The 22,604-nt window shown below is 36.9% G+C and overlaps 1 protein-coding gene across 4 annotated transcripts in view; it reads left to right on the forward strand.

Moving 5' to 3' along the window:
• Window positions 1-22,604, forward strand: part of GTDC1 (glycosyltransferase like domain containing 1) — a 406,950-nt gene that overhangs the window by 163,703 nt on the left and 220,643 nt on the right. For all 4 annotated transcript variants that reach the window (XM_061135437.1, XM_061135439.1, XM_061135436.1 and 1 more), the window contains one exon: window positions 19,613-19,780. In XM_061135437.1, coding sequence (XP_060991420.1) covers window positions 19,613-19,780 — 168 coding nt within the window. The remainder of the gene's footprint in view (window positions 1-19,612; window positions 19,781-22,604) is intronic.

Genomic DNA, 22,604 nt, shown 5'->3' on the forward strand with positions numbered 1-22,604 from the left:
AAGCAGAAGTAGATATTTCGCTGAAATTCTCTTGCTTTTTCTATGATCAAACAGATGTTGGCAATTTGATCTCTGGTTTCTCTGCCTTTTCTAAATCCAGCTTGAACATCTGGAAGTTCTCAATTCACGTACTGTTGCAGCCTGGCTTGGAGAATTTTAAACATTACTTTACTAGCATGTGAGATGAGTGCAATTGTGCGGTAGTTTGAGCATTCTTTGGCACTGCCATCCTTTGGGACTGGAATGAAAATTGACCTTTTCCAGTCCCTTGGCCACTGCTGACTTTTCCAAAGTTGCTGGCATATTGAGTGCAGCACTTTCACAGCATCATCTTTTAGGGTTTCAACTAGCTCAGCTGTAATTCCATCACCTCCACTAGCTTTGTTTATAGTGATACTTCCTAAGGCTTCCTTGAGTTTGCACTCCAGGATGTCTGGCTATAGGTAAGTAATTATACCATCATGGTTGTCTGAGTCATTAAGATTTCTTTATATAGGTCTTCTGTGTATTCTTACCATCTCTTCTTAATATCTTCTGCTTCCGTTAGGCCCATACCATTTCTGTGCTTTATTGTACCCATCTTTGCATGAAATGTTCCCTCAGTATCTCTAACTTTCTTGAAGAGATCTCTAGTCTTTCCCATTCTGTTGTTCTTCTCTATCAGATCTAATCCCTTGAATCTGTTTGTCACTTCCACTGTATAATCGTAAGGGATTTGATTTAGGTCATACCTGAATGGTCTAGTGGTTTTCCCTACTTTCTTCAATTTAAGTCTGAATTTGGCAATAAGGTGTTCCTGATCTGAGCCACAGTCAGCTTGCGGTCTTGTTTTTGCTGACTGTATAGATCTTCTCTATCTTCGGCTGCAAAGAATATAATCAATCTGATTTTGGTATTCACCATCCATTGATGTCCATGTATAGAGTTATTTCTTGTGTTGTTGAAGAGAGTGTTTGCTATGACCAGTGTTTCTCTTGGCAGTACTGTGTTAGCCTTTGCCCTGCTTCATTCTGTACGCTAGGCCAAACTTACTCCGGGTATCTCTTGACTTCCTACTTTTGCATTCCAGTCCCCTATGTTGAAAAGGACATCTTTTTATGGTGTTAGTTCTAGAAGGTCATGAAGGTCATCATAGAACTGTTCAACTTCAGCTTGTTTGGCATTAGTGGTTGGGACATAGACTTGGATTACTCTGATATTGAGTGGTTTGCCTTGGAAACGAACAGAGAACAGTCTGTCGTTTTTGTGACTGCACCCAAGTACCGCATTTTGGACTCTTTGTTAACTATGAGGGCTACTCCATTCCTTCTAAGGGATTCTTGCCTACAATAGTAGATATAATGGTCATCTGAGTTAAATTCACCCCTTCCAGTCCATTTTAGTTCACTGATTTCTAAAATGTCAATGTTCACTCTTGCCATCTCCTATTTCACCACTTCCAATTTACCTTGATTCATGGACCTAACATTCCAGGTTCCTATGCAATATTGTTCCTTATAGCATCTGACTTTACTTCCATCACCATCACATCCACAACTGGGTGTTGTTTTTGTTTGACTCAGCATCTTCATTCCTTCTGCAGCTATTTTTCCACTCTTCTCCAGCAGCATATTGGGCACCAATCGACCTGGGGAGTTCAGCTTTCAATGTCCTATCTTTTTGCCTTTTCATACTCTTCATGAGGTTCTCAAGATGAGAATACTGAAGTGGTTTGCCATTCCCTTCTCTAGTGGACCACATTTTGTCAGAACTCTCCACCATGATGTGTCTGTCTTGGGTGGACTTACATGGCATGGCTCATAGTTTCATTGAGTTAAACAAGGCTGTGATCCATGTGATCAATTTGGTTAGTTTTCTGTTATTGTGGTTTTCATTCTATCTGCCCTCTGATGGATAAGGATAAAAGGCTTGTGGAAACTTCCTTATGGAAGGGACTGGCTGTGGGGAAGTCTGGGTCTTGCTTTGATGGTTGGGGCTCTGCTCAGTAAATCTTTAATTCAGTTTCCTTTTGTGGGGTTGTGTCCCTCCCTGTAGCTTGGCAGGAGGCCAAACTATGGTAAGGGTAATGGTGGTGATGGTGACCTCCTTCAAAAGGACTTATTCCATGGTATACAATGGTGATATCCAAGTAATCTGCTGATGTTGGTCATAATCTAAGAAAGCTGTTGACCATGGAGAAATCCCTGAAAGAAGTAAGGGAGGATTCCTGCTAATGGAAGCACATGACAATGGAGAGTTTAGTTAACAATCAAGGCTGGTACTTGATTTCAGTTTGAACTGTTTATACCATGTATTACCTGTAGTTCTCCCATACCACACTCAGAGGTCTCAAATCACATCACCTTTATGACTAAGAGGATTTCCAATATTTTCTCTGGGTTGCGTGAGTTTGTCTTAGGGGTATATGTGCTGCTGCTTTTACTGCTGCTAAGTCACTTCAGTCATGTCTGACTCTGTGCAACCCCACAGACGGCAGCCCACCAGGCTCCACCGTCCCTGGGATTCTCCAGGCAAGAACACTGGAGTGGGTTGCCATTTCCTTCTCCAGTGCATGAAGGTGAAAAGTGAAAGTGAAGTTGCTCAGTCATGACCAACTCTTCGGGACCCCATGGACTGCAGGCTTCTCCATCCATGGGATTTTCCAGGCAAGAGTACTGGAGTGGGGTGCCATTGCCTTCTCCGGTATATGTGCTACATACATGCAAAGAAGGGTTGTGAGAGGAAGGGAAAAGAGTTCAAGTTGAATTATGGTCCAGACCATCTATTCTGGCTTTACTTAAGTGTTTTTATGTATATTACATATCACAGCTTTGTGTAGGAAAGCTTTGAGAAAAGTGGTTGCTTTAAAAACGTTTGAGAGCTACTCCATGCATCACTGCAGATACAGAGATCATGTTTGGTGCTGTCTCCTCTTTAGCAGTTGATGTGAAAGAGGTTCATTGAGTCCCTGTAGAGTACCATGTCCTGGAACCATTTACTAGGCATCTTGTTCACATCTTGGACTGTTAAAACAGTTGCTGGTCTACAATCTTGTATTTTTCTGTAGTTCTGCACACAACTTATCTTTATCTCTATACTTTTTGATGATCTTATTTATACTTTCAAAGTAACTTCTCTTACTAAATATTCCAAAATGTGTCTCCAGCCTTAACTTTGCCACTTTGTACCCATATGAGGTGTGGAAGTCATCCTTGTGATCCTCAGTTTTCTTATTTGTATAACAAATATCCTTACCTTCCTGACTCTATAAGGATAGAAAAGAGTAGAGACACTAATTTGTAAATTGCACAGGTATTAAAAATAGTATCATTTCTCTTGGTGTAATTAGTATTTTCAGGATCTTATTTCTAACTTCTGCTTTTTTTTTTTTTTTTTTTGCAGGAATGCTTGTTTGTATGGAACTTGATAGCTTTAGTCTAAGATTTACTAACAGTACTCAGTCATTCCTTTAGTTTTCCAACCGTCATTGTATCTCAAAATCTTGAAAGCACCTTTTAATCCCTTCTCCTCCTTTTGAGTCTTACTGTTGTCACATTTCTTCAGGCCTTCATTGTGACTTGTCTGGATTATTACAATAATCTTTTAACTGGTCCCCTCTCTTCAGTCTTTACTTCTACTGTGTCGTCTGTCCTGTTGCTGTAAGGTTTATGTTTGTTTGTTTGTTTTTGTTTTATTATTTTTGCTTTTTCTTTCTCTTCTAAAAATACAGCATCTTTGCACATGAACTTCAGTCCACCCCACCCCACCTTTCCACCCCCACATTGCAGTTAAGGACTTGTCAGCCTTTGTTAGTCGTGCCTTCAAAGTCCTCTACAACGTATATTTACTCTGCATTTACAGTTTTTCCTTTTATACCTCCTCCACAAGCCTCCTCTTCAGCCAAACTCTGTTCTCCAACATAGTTAACCACCTTTACTTCTGGATCTTTCCATAGGCTCCTCTGTGTTTCTGAAGTGTCTTCATTTTGTGGTAAAATTACTTATTCTGTGAGACTAGTTGAAAGAAATACCACTTTCATGAAAGTATTTGTAATTTTTTTCCTGAACAAGTGTGATTTGGACTCTTCTCTCCTGAACTCTTTATATATGTCACTGTTCTTTAATTCGTTCCCCAGCTATTCCACAGTTGTATAATACTTCAGTAATTATGTAAAACAGTTACTTATTTCTTAAGCTTAACTTAGTTATTGTTTATCTGTTTCTTTGTGAACCATATTTTGAATCAGCCTCAGGCTCATAGTCATGAAGTAGTTGGTGACGATAATGTAATTTCATCTTATACATTATGTCCTATCATGTTACACATGCAAGAAGGAAAAGGGCTCCCAATCAGCTTTACTCTTGAGGATGTGAGGGGCCATTTTAATACTATTTTTTTCTTCATAAGATAGAGCAATATGTAGTGAGAGAATTATTTCAGTATCAGTATTTATAGCCATGTTGAAATATAATTGAAAGTACCTTCTAATTAGAAGCTAGCATTTTATAGAAAAAGTAAATTAGCTCACTTTTGGAAAGATGTCTTGCCTGTTCTTGTCTTTGATTCATCTTCAGAAGGACATTTATTTTTTGTTTTTAGTTGTATATCCCTATTTTAAGGTCTTAGACTCTGTATCAAATCTTTTTTGTATTATTGCAAATCAACCAATCTTTTACTACTTTAATGTCAACCATTCGGTCTTTATTGTGTTTTTAAATGCCAGAAAATAAAATGCAGAAACCCCACCCATGTTAATGTAATTTTATGGTTAAGATTTTACATTCACAAAAGTCCAAAAATTCAAAGTTTATAGTTCCCAAAAGAATCCTAGTTCAATCACATTGCATAAACTGAAATTAGTGCTGAAATGTATCATCATTATAGTAATGCAAAATATTCATATATGCACAAGGACACAGTCATAGTTGCTGAGGGAACTATAATTTTGGATTTTCTGACTTTTTTTGTATGTACAATTTCAACCATAATGTTAAGTTAATGTGCAGTATTTTTTCATTGACTCTGAAGTAATATATTTGTTGCTATGTTTATCTTAAAAAGTTTTCAGTGACTCCATTTTTTTTCTGTGTATATATAAACCTATACTTACAGATATCTGATGTCCCTACAAGTAAAACTACCTAAGAAATATTTCTATGTAAAAATAGCTCTTAGCCTCATGTATACTCATATCCTCTCTGCCTTTCTCTCTCACACACATACACACACAGCCTCACACACTTATGTTACATTCTGGCACATTATAGAAGCAGGTAGCATATCCACTACCTGCTGTTGAAAGCGTTGCCGATACTGAATTATTTATTCTATCTCCTACACCATCCAGAATCATTTTGGGTACTTTGACACATTTTGGTGTCTTCCATATGGATACTTCATGGTGGCAGAGTTGCCAGATGCTCAGGTTTTGTGACAGTCTTAGTTTTTCAAGGACTGTTGGAATATTCTTAGGAGATTCTCTCGCCTTGTTACAGATTCCTATGGAGTGGCAAAATACTAACATTCCTTTGAAAGTGTTTTTTAAGACAAGGATCTATTACAAGAAGTTAGTAGAATGTCCTATCTGAAAGCATTTCATTTTGGGAACTTAGCAGTGGAGCAATTTGTCATGAAACTTATTTGCAGTGAGCTGGCGTCACCCCGACAGTAAGCAATAATAAGAGTATAAATGAATTTGGGGATTAAAACAAAGTTATTTAAAATGTCAGATTTCAACTCTCATACAACTTCAGCCTATTGTTTATTTCTCAGTTGCCCAAATACAGAGATGAAGAGCAGATGTCAAATCTAACTTATCTTTTTTATCTTATTTGCTATATGATAAATATATAAGTATGTAAATAGTACAAAATATGCTGAATATTTGCTTAGTAGAATAGAATGTGCATATTCATGGTTCCAGGTATTTGCTTTTTCTCTGCAGTATTAATAGAAACACATAATCTGCCCCCTTTCTAAGTGCTGCCCTTAACACACTATTGAACTGGAAATTCTCAACTTTAATGTCCATCTCAAGTGTTTTCTCCTCTAACCTTTCTGGCTTTTCCATACCAAACTTGAAGTTCCCTGCTTGCCTCTCTGATGGGTTCTCTGTGTTTCCTGAGATTCCGTGGCCACTGTTAGGTACAAGTTGAGGGAAGGGAAGAAAGGAATGGACTGATTATGAATAGATGTTTCCATGCTGTGCCTTAGGTGTAAATGTCTTGCACAGGAGAGAGGCTTTAGATAACTTTTTGTGACCTATGTATGGCATGTGAGCCTCAGTAGTAGGCAAGGGGAAATTCAAATAACATTGAGTCTCAGATGGATATCTGGTGAGCCTCTAATGCATATTTATATCCATGTTCGAGTACTTTTGTCTATTATTATGTGGGGAAAAAAGGGTGAAATACTGTCAAAGAAGAGTTTTTCTAGCTGTTTCTTTTTCTCTCAGTGAATGGGTTCCTCCGGCCCCTTTTTAAGCGGAGAATATTTTCACCCCAGTGTCTAAGTTGAAGCTGTCCTCACTACTGGCAGCTCACTTAGTACTCATGACTTCCTTGCTATTGCTCACTATCCTGGTTCCCGTTTTGCTTCTAGCTGGCCAACCCAGGGCAAATGACCTCGTTTTGTGCCTCTCAGTCCCCTGGTCAGGCAGTGTGACCTTGGTAGGGGAGAACGAGATGCATCTCAGAGACTTACCCTGTCAAGTAGGTTGTGTTGAATGACCTGAATACTTCATCATAAAATAATCTCAATAATATTGTTTATATAGCATTTTGTATTTTTCATCTATTTCCCCCCATACCTATGTATATATTAATTTCTTTAAAAAAGGGGGGGGCAGTTATTTCAGTTGTGATCAAGGGAAGCATACTGAAAAAGTTTTTATTTGTGAAACTTAGCCATGTAGAAAAATTTGTAATTTTCATTTTACTCTATTCAAATGGGAAGTTCGGATCTTTCCAAAAACGAACTTTTAGGTGTTTTCCCTTCTGTGCTATAGATTGGGAAACATAATCTTAGAATTTTCACCTTGTTGGCTTGATGAAAAAGAAACAGGATTCAGCAAATAGATGTTTATCAAATGTCTCATCTTTAAAAATGTAAAAGACCAGGACACAATCTGGGGACTATCCCTTCAAATTCTTTTTCTTTTTCTTTTTTTTTAATAGTTTTTATTTATTTGTTTTTGCCTGTGCTGGGTCTTCCTTGCTGCGTGGGCTTTTCTCTGGTTGTGGCAAGAAGGGGCTACTTTCCACTTGCAGTGCGTGGGGGTCTCATCCCGGAGATCTCTCTTGTTGTGGAACATGGGTTCTAGGGTGTGAGGGCTTCAGTAATTGATGTCAGATGTGGGCTCAGTAGTTGTGGCTCCTGGACTCTGGAACCCAGGCTCAGCAGTTGTGGCAAACATGCTTAGTTGCTCCAAGCACGTGGGATCTTCCCAGGGATGGAAACTGTGTCTCTTGGATTGACAGGCGGAGTCCCCACCACGAAGCCACCAGGGAAGCATCAAATTCTTTTTCTTTTGTGATGCACTACCTTAGCTAACATTTCACCCTCCCAGACACTTTCCGAGGGCCTACTGTGCAGAGTGCACTCTGCTGGCACTAACTTTTATAATTAATTACTTAGTGATGTCCTTATAGTTAAAGTGATGAGTAAAATAGCAAAACATTGGGGATACTAAATAGATTATTTGTGGGAAGGTATTTCTTCAAATGGCATAGTAAGCACCAAATTCAGGGAAGCTTTCAAAGAACTGTCTTGGACTTGCCAAAACAAACATAGGAGAAGTAATCAAAACACAGGAATAATCTCTATGAGAAATATAGCAACAAAATGTCACAAATCAAATGATAGAACAACTCAGTAGACTATAGGACTCTTGGAAGCAAATTTAAAGGAAATATTCATAAGCATGGAAAAGTTTAGATTTATGACCGATTATAAAAAGACTGAATATTTAGGAGGTGTTTTTCTTTGTTCTTGTTAATTTTAGCAGTAAAGGTGATTCAGTAAAATTATCAGACTATCATGTTTATCCTTGTTTATTAGCTATTTGGGCACAAAATACCTTTTTCTCCATGATTATTAAGAATAATTTAGTTGATGCCAAGAAGCAGATATTATTATTGTTGTTGTTGTGATTATTTTAATTATTCCTGGGTCATAATCAAGCCTAAATGATGATAATATCTAAAAGCAACTCTGTGTTTGCCTATGGTGTGTTTCTTAGGCTTGTGCCTGAACTGAGCTTTTTGCATCTATTTAGCAATAGCTTCTACTTGACTGGTCAGTGTGTCCTTAAATGTGTGTGATCTTTGACAACACTGGTAGGGTTGGGCTGCAGTGACAAAGGAGTTATATCCATTACCTTGGGTGTCTAGTCTTCCAGCTCTATACTGTTTAGAGATGAACTCCAAGAGTGGCATGAATATTCCAATATAAAATGATATGTTGCTGTTAAGGAATAGTTTTCTACGATAGATTAATCATGAGGTGAATTATAAATATTTCACATACTAATTATATTAGTTTATGGAGATAAAACACCATATGAAGTGTTCCCAGCACACTCAGCAAGTTAGATGCTCTTTGCATGTTAATTGATTTAACTTCTTCAAGTCTGATGATCATGAATCCCTGAAGATGACAGGGATTATTATCATTATATTGTACATTGCAGATCTTTATACCAGATTGACACCTACCTTTCCCCAGGAGTTCCTTGTCTTTTGGATGGTATCTTCAGTCCTTGATACGTTAGCACGGTAAAGCAGAGAACAGTGCCTGGCACATTATTAAGGACCCTCGGAAAACATAATGGACTCCATCAAAGTGAATGTGGATGTGTCAGTCCCTCAATCCTGTCTGACTCCTTGCAACTCCGTGGACTATAGCCTGCCAGGTTCCTCTGTCCATGGAATTCTCCAGGCAAGAATACTGGAGTGAGTAGCTATTCCCTTCTCCAGGAGAATCTTCCCAACCCGGGGATCGAACCCGGGTCTCTACATTGCAGGCAGATTCTTTACTGTCTCAGCCATCAGGGAAGCCTGGACTCCATCAAACACAGCATCAGGTAACACTTCCTAGAATTGTATTGGATGCCACAGTAAGAAAGTGCTTTCTTTGGGCAGCCTGAGATTCTTTCCAGTTTGTTTTTTAATGGTAGGAGTAAATGTCATATTGAACACTTTACTATAAATAGAGAATCAACTGGCTTGATTTTCTCAGTATCATTGAAGTAGTGAATGAATGAATGATTGATTGATTCATTTATTTGAAAACATTTACTGAGCACCTGAGGTAAGGGAGTGAACAAGGAAGATATATGTAAGGCTATAGAGAACTTAAGATTCAGAGTAGCAACTGTCATGTTGGGGAAACTAAGGATACTCAAGAAAAGGACAGCAGATATAATCTATCTCATCAAGGAGTATATACTCTTAATGGGAGGAAGCAAGATACTGTATGAAATGTGGCAGAAACATATAGCACAATCTGTAAAATTATATAACAGTCCAAACTCGCATTTTTAACAGACACATTTGGTGACCAAGCCCTTTAGTTTAATTAAATCTCCAGTGCAGTTTCTTTCACTGGTCTATACTCCACTTACATTCAACATTTGTAAAATCTGTCTCAGTATTTCTCCTTTACTCCACCTGCTGATATGTTCTCTCTTTTTTTGTTGTTGTTAAGGAGTGGTACTACTACCTGGCTGATTGTACAAGCTAGAAACCCTTGAGTCAACTTTAACCTCTCCCTCTCCTCCCCATTACCAAGTCAGACATTTCTGTTTCCTTCATTGCTCTTAATATCATCCAGTTCTCTCTATCCCCTTGTCCCAACCAACTCCTTGTTATTTCAGCCTGCTGACTCCTTCCTATTATTTAGAGTGTGGTGCCTAGATTGAATTTCTTCAGGAGATCCTTCATTGATGGTCATCACCTTTCCACAATTTGTCTAACACTATAATCACTCAGTAAATATGTGATGAATGAAGGGATGAAACAAAACTGTCTGGGTTAGTACAGGTTTGTACCTTATATTCTTTTATTTCTCAAGACATAGACTCTCATAAGTACAGTTAACAGGAAACATTGTCACGTTCTAATCTCTGATGATTCAGAATCAGTGTGGAATAACTGTAAAAGCAGGGGCTTAGAGTCCAGATCAGTTTGATTTGAAACTCATCTCTGCCTCTTAGTAACTGCTATTGTCTTAGCACTTAATCAAACCTTTTGTATTTTAACTTCTTAAATGGTAAAATGGGAATAATAGGACACATCTCTTAGGATAATGATTAAACGAGAAGATGCACTTTCAAAAACTTGTATTAAGGATTTCGTTATCAGAAAGTAATGATGGACAGCCATGCTTTTAAATGAACTGGTTTTATCTGTTATTTGGTTATGTGTAGAGCAACCTCCCTTATTTCGAGAGTGGTAGTGATGGTGGTACTTCGTCTGATTCCTTATTCTCTTGTTTTACTACTTTTCTTTGCAAATGAGCATTCTTAAGTCAGTTAAGGACAGTAAGAAAAAAAAAAAGCTTGCCTAGTATGATAATAAATGTACAAGGTATCCCTATATGGTTGGCAGGTAAAGTATGAACTTCATGAACTTCTAATACTTTATTCGGTTACCTCTAGGTTCTAAAACCTTTTCAGTTTTACCTGTTTATTTCCTTTTATTTTTTTCAAATCCTTGACTTTAGCTAATTGTCCCTCCTCTCTGATTTATTTAACTAGCACTGAACCTTCCAGACCCAAAACCTCCGAACGCAGGCCTTCCCTGTTATGCTCAGTGAACTTGAGACTTCTGGTTTCCCACTGCGCTGGGTTTTCTATGCTTCCTCGGGACTGAAGGAGCTTAGCGTCTGTGCCTTCATTCGTAATCAGCCTTGCCCTGCTTTGGGACATTTCTTGGGCAGGACAGAGTTGCCTATCCTGTTACTTACACTTTTAAACATTTATTGTTATTTAATGTTTCCTGTACTTGTGGCTAGTTTTGCCAATTATATTGTCAGCTCTTTTGGAACTGGGATGATATACTTCTTAGCTTGTCAAGTCAAAAGGCTTGACAATATTTTGATTTGTTGACTTATTGATAGATGGTCTAAAACAGATATATCTATAAAAGTTCTGATTGACTCTTGTTCTTTTGTACCTTACAAGAATACGCCTAACAGATTCTAGTCCTCAAATACATAAAAAGTGTTTTTACACAGTAAAAATTTCAGTTTTTTAAAATTTTTTTCAATAATAGGCCCATCTCCCCTTCCTGTTAATTCCTTTCTTGTTACAAACATAATTACTGAGTGTCTTGAAGAATTAAAATACTTGAGAGTTTGCTGGAGTGATTTAAGAGATAACCTGGATTTAAGTGGCACTGCTAGCTAAGAAAGCACTGCAGGTGTTACGTAATTTGTCTCCTGAAGCATCTGTAAGGCAGTTCAGAGTGCTGATGACGGTAGGGTGGATAGATATTAAGAAACCAATTGGAGATACTACTTAATGGAAGGTCCAGCTTACAGACCTCAATACCCTGCCTTTTGAGCACGTATTCTTTGTATTGTGTTCTCCTAGCCTTCATGATAAGCATAGGAAAAAAATATTACATAGTGGAAGAAACCAAAACTAACCTCTTAATTGATGCTACATTATGGGACAGCTTTTGGGAAACTATTAGCTTGTAAATTATCTCCCACAAGAACCTAGCAAACTAAATGACTACATTTCTTTCTCCTTAATTTATTTTATTACTATTTATTATTATTATTATCGACCATGTTTTGCAGCTTGCAGGATCTTTCTCCAACCAGGAATCGAACTCAGGCCCTAGGAGTGAAAGCACTGAGTCCTAACAATTGAACCTTCACGGAATTCCCTGTTTCTTTTCCCTTTAAATATGGCTTTCATCTTATAATTTTAATTGTTTCAGCAAATGGGAATGTTTGATTATATATGTTCTTCAAGGTTTTTAAGAATCCATAGCATTTCAGCGTGCAGTGGATATATTCTAATTAAGATCAAGTAGCTGACAACTAAACATAGTTAAAATGATGTTTTGTATCAGGGATTAGTGATTAGAACTCAGTTATCTTTCTATGCAGTTTTTTTTTTTTTAATAAATTTAAAAAATATATTTAAGCCAAAGACTTTAAAATGTTTGGGAATAATTTTCATATATGCGTGTATGTGTCACTGAGCTCCCGGTTACATTGAAACACTGTCAACACACTTTGAAAGTGACACAGTGGAGGAAAGGATGACACTCTTCTCTTTCATGTCTCACATCCAGTTCATCAGCAAACCCCATCAGAAGCTTCTCAGCACCATCAATGCTGTCATCTTAGTTCAAGCCACCATGGTGTCTTTTCCTTCCTCTTGTCCCTTCTTCCAAAATAATTCCGTTTGCAGTCCGTTTTCCACACTGCAGTCAGAGTAATGTTTTCTGATATTAAAAAATAATAAACAGCTCACGAAATACATAAATACTTAAATGTAATAGAAGCATAGATTATATAAGAAAAAAATTTAGACTTTATGTATTTAAATAAATCTAAACATATATCTAAATATCTAAAACTCATGTTCTAGTTGATGACATTATGACACATCATATCTTGAAATCTGTTAAAATATGTGCTTTGGAAATTGCTAACATAGCAAAGCATGTAAAATACGAAAAGCAAAAAATCAAATTGTAATAATTTATACATATTGCAAAATGAAAGAATAAAGGTAAATCCATCAAATAAACATTTATTGTTTTGTTATTTCCCTAATTAGAACCCTTTATTCTCTTCCCGTTGCTCTTACCATAAAAGTACGTTTCATGTCTCACAGAGGCCCATTGGCATCCTCAGCATCTGCTCTGGGGACTTGCTGAACAAATGGCTCCAGTTTGCTTGGCCCTTACTCAGTTTCTAAACCTGCCACTTTTCTTCTTGCCTTAGCTACTTTGTTCTCCCTTTTGGGTCCATCATTTAGTTTCAGTTCAGTTCAGTCACTCAGTCATGTCCGACTCTTTGCGACCCCATGAATCGCAGCACGCCAGGCCTCCCTGTCCATCGCCAACTCCTGGAGTTTACTCAAACTTATGTCCATCAAGTCGGTGATGTCATCTAACCATCTCATCCTCTGTCGTCCCCTTCTCCTCCTCCCCTCAATCTCTCCCAGCATCAGGGTCTTTTCCAACGAGTCAACTCTTCGCATGAGATGGCCAAAGTATTGGAGTTTCAGCTTCAGCATCAGTCCTTCCAATGAACAGCCAGGACTGATTTCCTTTAGGATGGACTGGTTGGATCTCCTTGCAGTCCAAGGGACTCTCAAGAGTCTTCTCCAATACCACAGTTCAAAAGTATCAATTCTTCGGCGCTCAGCTTTCTTCACAGTCCAGCTCTCACATCCATACATGACCACTGGAAAAACCATAGCCTTGACTAGACGGACCTTTGTTGGCAAAGCAATGTCTCTGCTTTTTAATATGCTATCTAGGTTGGTCATAACTTTCCTTCCAAAGAGTAAGCGTCTTTTAATTTCATGGCTGCAGTCACCATCTGCAGTGATTTTGGAGCCCCCAAAAATAAAGTCTGCCACTGTTTCCACTGTTTCCCCATCTGTTTCCTGTGAAGTGATGGGACCAGATGCCATGATCTTAGTTTTCTGAATGTTAAGCTTTAAGCCAACTTTTTCACTCTCCTCTTTCACTTTCATTAAGAGGCTGTTTAGTCCCTCTTCACTTTCTGCCATAAGGGTGGTGTCATCTGCATATCTGAGGTTACTGATATTTCTCCCGGCAGTCTTGATTCCAGCTTGTGCTTCCTCCAGCCCAGCATTTCTCATGATGTACTCTGCATATAAGTTAAATAAACAGGGTGACAATATACAGCCTTGTCGTACTCCTTTTCCTATTTGGAACGAGTCTGTTGGTCCATTTCCAGTTCTAACTGTTGCTTCCTGACCTGCATATAGGTTTCTCAAGAGGTGGGTCAGGTGGTCTGGTATTCCCATCTCTTTCAGAATTTTCCACAGTTTATTATGATTCACACAGTCAAAGACTTTGGCATAGTCAATAAAGCAGAAATAGATGTTTTTCTGGACTCTTGCTTTTGCGATGATCCAGCGGATGTTGGCCATTTGATCTCTGGTTCCTCTGCCTTTTCTAAAACCAGCTTGAACATCTGGAAGTTCATGGTTCACGTATTGCTGAAGCCTTGCTTGGAGAATTTTGAACATTACTTTACTAGCATGTGAGATGAGTGCAATTGTGCAGTGGTTTGAGCATTCTTTGGGATTGCCTTTCTTTGGGATTGGAATGAAAACTGACCTTTTCCAGTCCTGTGGCCACTGCTGAGTTTTCCAAATTTGCTAGCATATTGAGTGCAGCACTATCACAGCATCATCTTTCAAATCAGTACCTTGCAAATAATAGATGCTTCATGTAGACTGACTAAATAAGCACCAGAATGCAAATAGTAGCCATCTCTTCCAGGGTGGTTGTGCAATACTTCATTTATGTTTTTTACATTTAAAACATTTTCTGTAAAGAACATGTATTTTCTAATTATCAGAAGGTAAAAAATTATCATTCTGGGCTTTTAGAATTGGAGACTCTGGTTGGTAAAATACAGTAAGTCAGCAGGAACTTAGAAATTAAATTATCATAAGTCAATCAAGAGTCTGTACAAAGAAATCAATTCAGTGAGGCATTGCATTCAGGTAGGATGGGTGGAGTGTTGGGTTAAAGGAAGTTAGTCCATCTGAGTTGTGCCTTCCAAATACTTTATGCCTAATTTAATTTAAACTTAAATTTAAAATTTAGTTCTTCAGTAACACTAGCTACATTGGCAAGTGCTTTATAGTCATGTTAGCTAACTGCTGATATATTAATTAGGGATATTTTTCATCGTGCAGAAAATATTATATCACAAAAGGTATGGGATCTAGAATCCTGGAAGGAGATATCAAGGAACAGAAACTCAAGATAGGCAAAAGAATAAAGAAAGACTTAGGTAGTGAGGTTGGGCAATGTGAATCTGGAAAAGGAGTTTATTTTGAATATTCAAAATTTGAATTTTCACACTTTGAATTCAAAGTTTGAGTATTCAAAGGAGTTTTGAGCAAGGTGACACAGCTGGAAGAAGGCATTTATTTTTCTGTTAAAGTCTTGTGGAATCCTTGTAAGAAATTGTTTAAGAATAAATAACAATGTAAATTAGTATCTGTGTTAAATTGTGTTCTGTATCCCTTTATGTGATAAATGGTTTTGGAAAGTGGGGGGCTATTGAAAAGATCTTATTGGACAAGAGTAACTAGTCCATGAAGCATTTTCTCCTTGATTGTATACGGCAGTGGTTAGAATCCTGAATGCCTGTCCTCTGTTTCTCATTTCACGGCCCCTTCATACTTCATACTTTTAAGGTATAAAAGTATGCATCCTGATAACAGTAGTCACACAGCTACACTGCTTAGGTATATTTTAACACCTCTTTTGATTCATCAAGAAAATAGGATGAAAGGCAAACAACAAGTATATTCAAACTGAATCAAAGAAAAATAAAATCTTGAATTTAATTATGTTGAATAATTCCTTAAGCAAATGTGACTCAGATTGTAGGTATAATGTGTATTGGAAATACTTGAAGCATGTATATGGATACAATTCCAAATACTAGAACGTCCTTATAACACAGAACCGTTTTGGTTAGACGATTTTAATAGCAGCTTACTTATACTGTTGGTGAGATGGTGAGCTAATGATGTAGCTGTTAATTTGAATTTAGCAGACATTTTAAATATAGGTTTCTCTTGCAGAGACAAGAGTTGCAATGTAAAGCTCTCTGGTGGTCTAAAAACAGCTTAATTCCGTAGTAGCCTGGTAATAAGTACTAATCCAGCTTATACAATGACTGTAGTCTGTCATGTTTGTGAAAGATTGCCCAACTGCTTTCTCTGGGTTTTATGTTAATTTAAAAATATTAAACATAAAACCTTATAACATCTTCATGCTGAGATAAACTGTTCAATTTAACTTGTGCTCAAGCAGCAGCTGTCAGGAATTATCTTGTTCCTAGTGGTTTTTGCTATCACCTTGTGCCCTTTCCTGCCAGAGACACAGTGTGGGATGATAAAGCTCACCTTGTTAGGATTTATTGCTTAAATAATACCTGAGGCAGGATGAACACTGGGAACCTAGGGTTTAACTGCTGATTGAGTGATGTCATTCATTGTGTTATTGTACCTTTTCTTTTTAATTGATAAAAGAGGACAAAGTAAAAATTGCCTATGAATCTTACCTGCATATTTTTTTTTCTTCGTGAGCATATTCCTCACTTGTTAGGTATCACTGGGCTGAATATTTGAGGAGTTGCTTATTGTCCAATTTAACTACCATTTTACAAGCAAAAAGCAAAGAGAAATCTTTTACCTATGTTGGAGATAATTTCCACAATTTAGAAGTAGTGAGGGCTATTTCAAAATTAGTTATAAAAATAAAATGAGTTTCTTATTGATGACTGAACAAACTGAAGGAAGTGTTGGTGTGGGCAGTCCCAAATGGGTAATATTTTGAAAACCATTGCCATTTTCCTTCTGAATGTATTGCATCCTTTCATTTGATAACTTCTATTTGGAAGGTTCAGTTTTAAATTTGGATTCCTAGATTATGGATCAGCTGGTAGGTAGGGTAAAGAGTGGTGGTGTGGTGGAGGAGAGTAAAGGCCTTGCTTTAGTCAAACATTTGCTACAGATGTTCCACCCTGAGGATAATTCCCATGGAGCAAATGAACAATTGGATTATGACTAGAAATACATATATGAGGCATTTATTATTCATGGAATGTAACATATTTTCCCCTTCTACTTACTGCCATCTAATGCATATCCTCCCAAATTTGTAGTTTCGTAAATGTATAACTTAAAAATTGGTAATGGTAGATCAGTGAGTTACAATATACCATTTATTTAATCAATTATAAACATTTCTATGAATATTTGAATATTTGTTATTGATGACCATTTGACCAAACCATTTAAGAATTAGCTGCAGACATTATGATACTTTACATGTAAATAACTCAACATGTCTCCTAAGAATGAGGATATTCTCCTGTATGACAGCAGTGAAATTACTACACTTCAATTTAAGATTGATAAAACTTTACAATTTTGTATTCAACCCGATACTCAGAGTTTCCCTATTGTCCTTATATCTTTTTATAGTTGTTTTTTACCCCATTCAGTATCCCGTCAAGGATCACACTCTGCATTTTGTTTGGGGATCTCTTTATTCCCCTTTACTCTAGATTTTCTTTTTCCTTTTATGACCTTGACATTCTTGAAGATCCAACCCCATTTATTTTGCAGACTGGCTGGCTGTTTCCTCATGACCAAATTCAGATTAAATATTTGGGGCAGGAATTGGTTATCTCTGTCTTTCTATCATGTATTGGGAAATACATGATATCCTTTTGATCCACCATTGTTCACATTAAGTTTGATCACTTGGTAAGTTGATGTCTACCAAATTTCTCCATTAATTAGTGGAAGTTACTTCTCCACGTAATTAATAGAGGAAAGCTGTAGTTAATGAATTTTTCTTCCTTGTGTGTGAATGCATCGTGTTTGCTTAGGTCTCAGTGATTGAGTCATTGCTTGCAATAGTGTGTATGTTGAGGGTGGGAGCAGGAAAAGAGGGAGGGGGAAATATTACTTAATAACTTGCTCTACCAATCACCATCTATTTTTTTTTTTTAAGGAAAATATTGATTGAGATTACATTTTATTTTTCTCTCTGCTAAAGGTCAGATTTGTAAATAAGCAAATATCTTTGTATTTCAGAATTTTCAGTCTCTATTTTATTTTTATTTTTTGGCCCCACCATGTACATGCAGGATCTTAGTTCCCTGACTGGGAATCGAACTCATTCCCCTTGCATTGGGTACAGAGTCTTAACCACTGGATCATCAGGGAGGTCCCCAGTCCCAGTTTTAGAAAAGTTTATACTTGATAGTTTTGGGAATATTTTTGGACAAAATAGAGGACATTTTCAGGATATAAATTTTCTATTTGCTTTAGTTGAATACAAATGGACAATTAAAAATGCATCTTCTTGATAAGAGTTTTTATTTAAAGCAATAAATCATAGCATTAATACAGCAATGTGAGTTTAGAAATGTCTCTACTTTTGGGTCTTCTGTTCCTCTTTTAGTCCATGAAGAAGACACTTGAATTCCCATTTATGATATATGCTCTTGTTATGTAATTATTCTTCTTATGTGAAAGGCTAGTGCTGCAGATCATATAAACACCTGAAGTTAGCCATTTGGCTTGTCAGCAAGGGAGAATTTATAGTAGTTGTAATCATGGTAATAACAAGGATGCTATTTTGTATTTATTAAGTACAATAAAAAGCATCTGCAATGTAAGTGGTGCACAACGAATTCATATCTGTGGTGTAATGAACAGTACTTTGGGCTCAGAATACCGGGAGTCTCTGCTTTGCCACTTTATACCAGTGAGATTTCTAGGAAAAACTCTTAACCTTCTTGAATCTCATTTTCTCAGAATGGGAATTAAAGCTGTAAGGGTTAAATGATTCTATATCATGTTATAAAGGTGGCGTTTCATCAAAATCATGCCATCCAAATGTCCCCAGCTGCTCAGGGACAGCAATTTGTCCCTCTTTTGTGTCCACATGTGTTAGCCAGCTTGTTAGTGAAATATTTCCAGGTTGTCCCGGACAGTTGTCTGTCTGTCCTCTAGTATTTTGTTCATGTCACTATTATAGACAGCATTCATTCTGAGGGCTGTCTTGTTCACCCTTTCTCTTCTTCCTGGCTTGACCCTGGTACATAGTAGACATTTACAATAACTGTTTGTGGAATGAATGAGTAAATAGACACTATTTCATTTATAAACATGGGTATGTAGACATTCAGTTTCCTTTTTTCCCCCCGCAAAGACAAGGAACTGGCCTTTCTTCATTTTTTAAATTTAGGTTTTATATAAGGGATAATACAAGCTATACATCTGGTGCCATTAGCAGTCCAGTAATCAAGAAGAAAATATAAAACCAACCCCACAGATACTGCAGAATATTTAAAAGGGGGGCAGTGAGAAACATGCCAAGAGAAAAAGCCCTCCCTCACTAGATAAGTCTGTTGCATAAATCAAAAGGGTTTATGTCATAACACGAACATGTGCCATTCCTGCTCACATATTGAATTTCAGTAGTTGGTTGCATAAAGAAGTAAAGTGTAATGAAACTGGCAAGCAAAGTATTCCCCAGTCAGCCTTATCTTTGTTCCATTTGTCCTTCAGATAGAGCTTTTCTTGCCTTTTTCAATAAAATCCATCCAGCTTTTTTTTTTTTTTTTTTTTTGCATCTCTCAGTAACTGAGCTGAGAAGACCAATGAGATTCAGGGCTTTTATAGTTCTTAGCAGCTGCTTTTTAAGAGATCAAAACTTAGAATGCTGCTACATGGTATTAGGCTTAACTCTTGATGTGTCCCTATGGGGGATATGTTTTCCTTGGGGTAGGATGAGTAGAGAGGAGAGAAGGTGAAGAATGCCCCTTCAAGTATGCTCAGGATGGTAACCCTAATTTCCTTCTTTCCTAGGATCCTCTTTGCAAGCTCAGTGCTTAACCTGACAGAACTGGCTGCCCTTCGACCTGACCTTGGGAAATTGAAAAAGATTCTGTACTTCCATGAGAACCAATTGGTGTATCCTGTCAAGAAATGTCAGGAGAGGGATTTCCAATATGGATACAACCAAATTCTCTCCTGGTAGGTATAGATTGTACCACTGTATTTAGTCCTTTGCCATCTTTTTCCTTATAGTTAACTTTTAAATCTAGAGACCTATGGTACACATATTTTTAAAATACCTTATATTAGGAGCAAATGTTTAAATATACCTTCCATGGTAAGAATTACTTGTGCCTCTGCAATATATATACACACACATATAAGAGAACAGCTAATGTTTTTTATAAAATACGTATGTGTAGCAACCTGATTATATGTTGAACTAGTTATTTAACTGTTTTTTTCTACAACACTCAAAATAGAAGCAAAGGGCTGTCAGGGACCTCCTTTAGTCCCTTATTCCATCATCTGTTGTGTGAGACGTACTTTTAGAAAAGGCAGTTATTCAACTTTTATTTACCAGCTACTTTCAATAGATCTAGCCAAAATCAAAATAGAAATGTACAGAGGAGTAAACAAAAATTAAAGCATAACAGAGCAAGAGGTTTTTGTCCTTTTATTCTTATTGTTTGTAAGAGAAAACTATGGAAAATGAATCTTTAGGTGATGTTTGGTTTTTTTTTTTCTTCCCCTCATTGAATCTTCTGAAATTGCCTAGCCTTAAAATACCATGACATTTCAAAGGTGATGGTCCCTCTCTTTTGTTACTTCAACAAAGTGTATCTCTTGAAACTTAGTTAATGAAAGAAGTTAATAATGACTCTGAAACAGCTTTGCTATTGGATCCCATCGACATAACTGCAACACTCAAATGGAGTCAGTTTGGCAGTGATTGGGTACAGTTTACTCACCATTTTTAACAGTTATTAGCCTTTGGGGTTCATGATGTGCTTAAACAGACACCCAGCTCTTTTGCTAGTGTATTCCATAGTTTCGTTGACATAGAAAAACAGCTAGCTGGTAATACTTCTGTGTTTTGAGCATTTTGTAAATGTTTTCCTGCAATCATTTTTACAAGCTGCTTCAATTGTGAAGTAGCAGTGCTATCAAAATAGAGTGGAGCTGCTTCCCGTCAAATGTCTCGTAAAAAAAAGCAACCGTTTTTAAATTTCATAATAAAATTAAAATACTTTATTTTATATTGAAACAGAGAGGGAAAGTATGTTTTAAAAACAAAAATGAAATCATTTTGTACTTTATCAATATGGAAAACATTTGTAATATTCTTTTGGTTTCTTGAATTAGCATCATTCTTTTCCTCAGATAGTGTGTGTTTATTACCCCTGAGAAATAACTGGGGAAAAAAATTAAGTCTGTTTTTCCCTTTATGGATGGCTTTAAAGTTAATGGAAGTTACACCCACTCATATCAGAGAGGAAATGCATGAAAAAGAATATTTCTATAAACTATCTTGGTTCTTTAATTTGGCAAAGACTGGGTTTTTAAGAATATATGTAGTTGAGTTGCATGCCCTTTGAGGGCAAATAGCAAAAAAAAAAAAAAAAATTTAACTCACTGCCCTGCATCTCTCTGTTTTAGAAAAGATTGTTTTTGCTCAAAGAGAGTGAGACCATAAAATCTTATACATGATTTTTGAGCATTGCTCTTCTCAAGAGGGTAAACTGGTAGATGAACTTGGAGAGAAAGAAATGGACTTGATCGTCGCTGGGACTCTTAATGAGAAAGCAGTGGTTTGCAGTCGTCCAGAGGAAAAATAAGAATGTCAGAAAGCAGTCCAGTTCAGATTCTCTTTGAAAAGTATGACTCCAGCTTCCTGAAATGTTTCTTTAGTTTTCTTGCTGACTTCTGCTTTTGTTGGCCCTGTCAGATTTCTTTCTTGACTGTGTGGCAGTTAAGGACTTCAGCCATGACTGACATAAGCACTCACCTTAAATAGAGGTTTCACTAACCCTCTGACTGATGAACACTTGTCGTAACTATATATTATGACCTGTGGGTCGCTATTACAATATGTGACATATAGTGAAAACAGACTAGCTGTGAAACATCCTTCAACTTTTGGTATATTATTATATTGGCTTCCTTATTGCTCAGTGCAGTCAGCACTTCTGTGACATTCTCTTGTGTTATCCATGTTGTAATCACTGCTAACCCCAAATTTGCACTAGGTTGCAACTAAAAAGACAAAAAATGCTTGTATGGGAAAACAATTTTGCAGGGGTGGGAGTGGTTAGGGGTGGCGGGTCAACATTCCTTTTGTTGGTTTTTCATTCCACTATGTACTGATAGTAGGAACTTTGTCTCAGTAAATCCAAATTAAACTAAACTTAGGATTTGTTATGATATTCCTGCTCTGTAAACTCTATTTATTCATTTGTGTTTTGCAGTCTTGTGGACTTACGTGTCTTCTTTTCAGTTTTCTTGATGTTCATTTTAGAGTGAAATAAAACTATTTTCTCTTTGATCTTGTACACCTTCTTATCAAAGCATTTGTATGCGTCATGTTGAGATCCAGGGACACTGAGACATGGGATCATTGCTTAAAGCAGTGAGGGCTATTTTAAAAAACAAAACAGTGATTTATTAAAATGGTTTTTTGAGTCATAAAGGAAACATAGTACATATTTCTGTTTTATCTAGTTCACCCATGGTTATCATTTGTGTTCATTGGTTTCCAAAAAAATGTTATATGCAAATTTGGAAACTACTGACATATTTATGATACATAAATTTTATTTCTACATTTCCTTATAACTATATAGATTATTTTTAATTTAAAAAAAGTGTTAAGGAGAGGATCACAGCATTTACATCGAAAGCAACAGCCAGTATTATATTTCTTTTGTTTAATTTTGAAGGTTCATGGTGTTATGGTCCTTTATAATGTATTATGTAATCAGTAGGACCTAGTGGTACAGATTTCTGGGTCCATTTTCACCAG

Source organism: Dama dama, chromosome 33 (genome assembly GCF_033118175.1).
Source record: "Dama dama isolate Ldn47 chromosome 33, ASM3311817v1, whole genome shotgun sequence".
Lineage (NCBI taxonomy): Eukaryota > Metazoa > Chordata > Mammalia > Artiodactyla > Cervidae > Dama > Dama dama.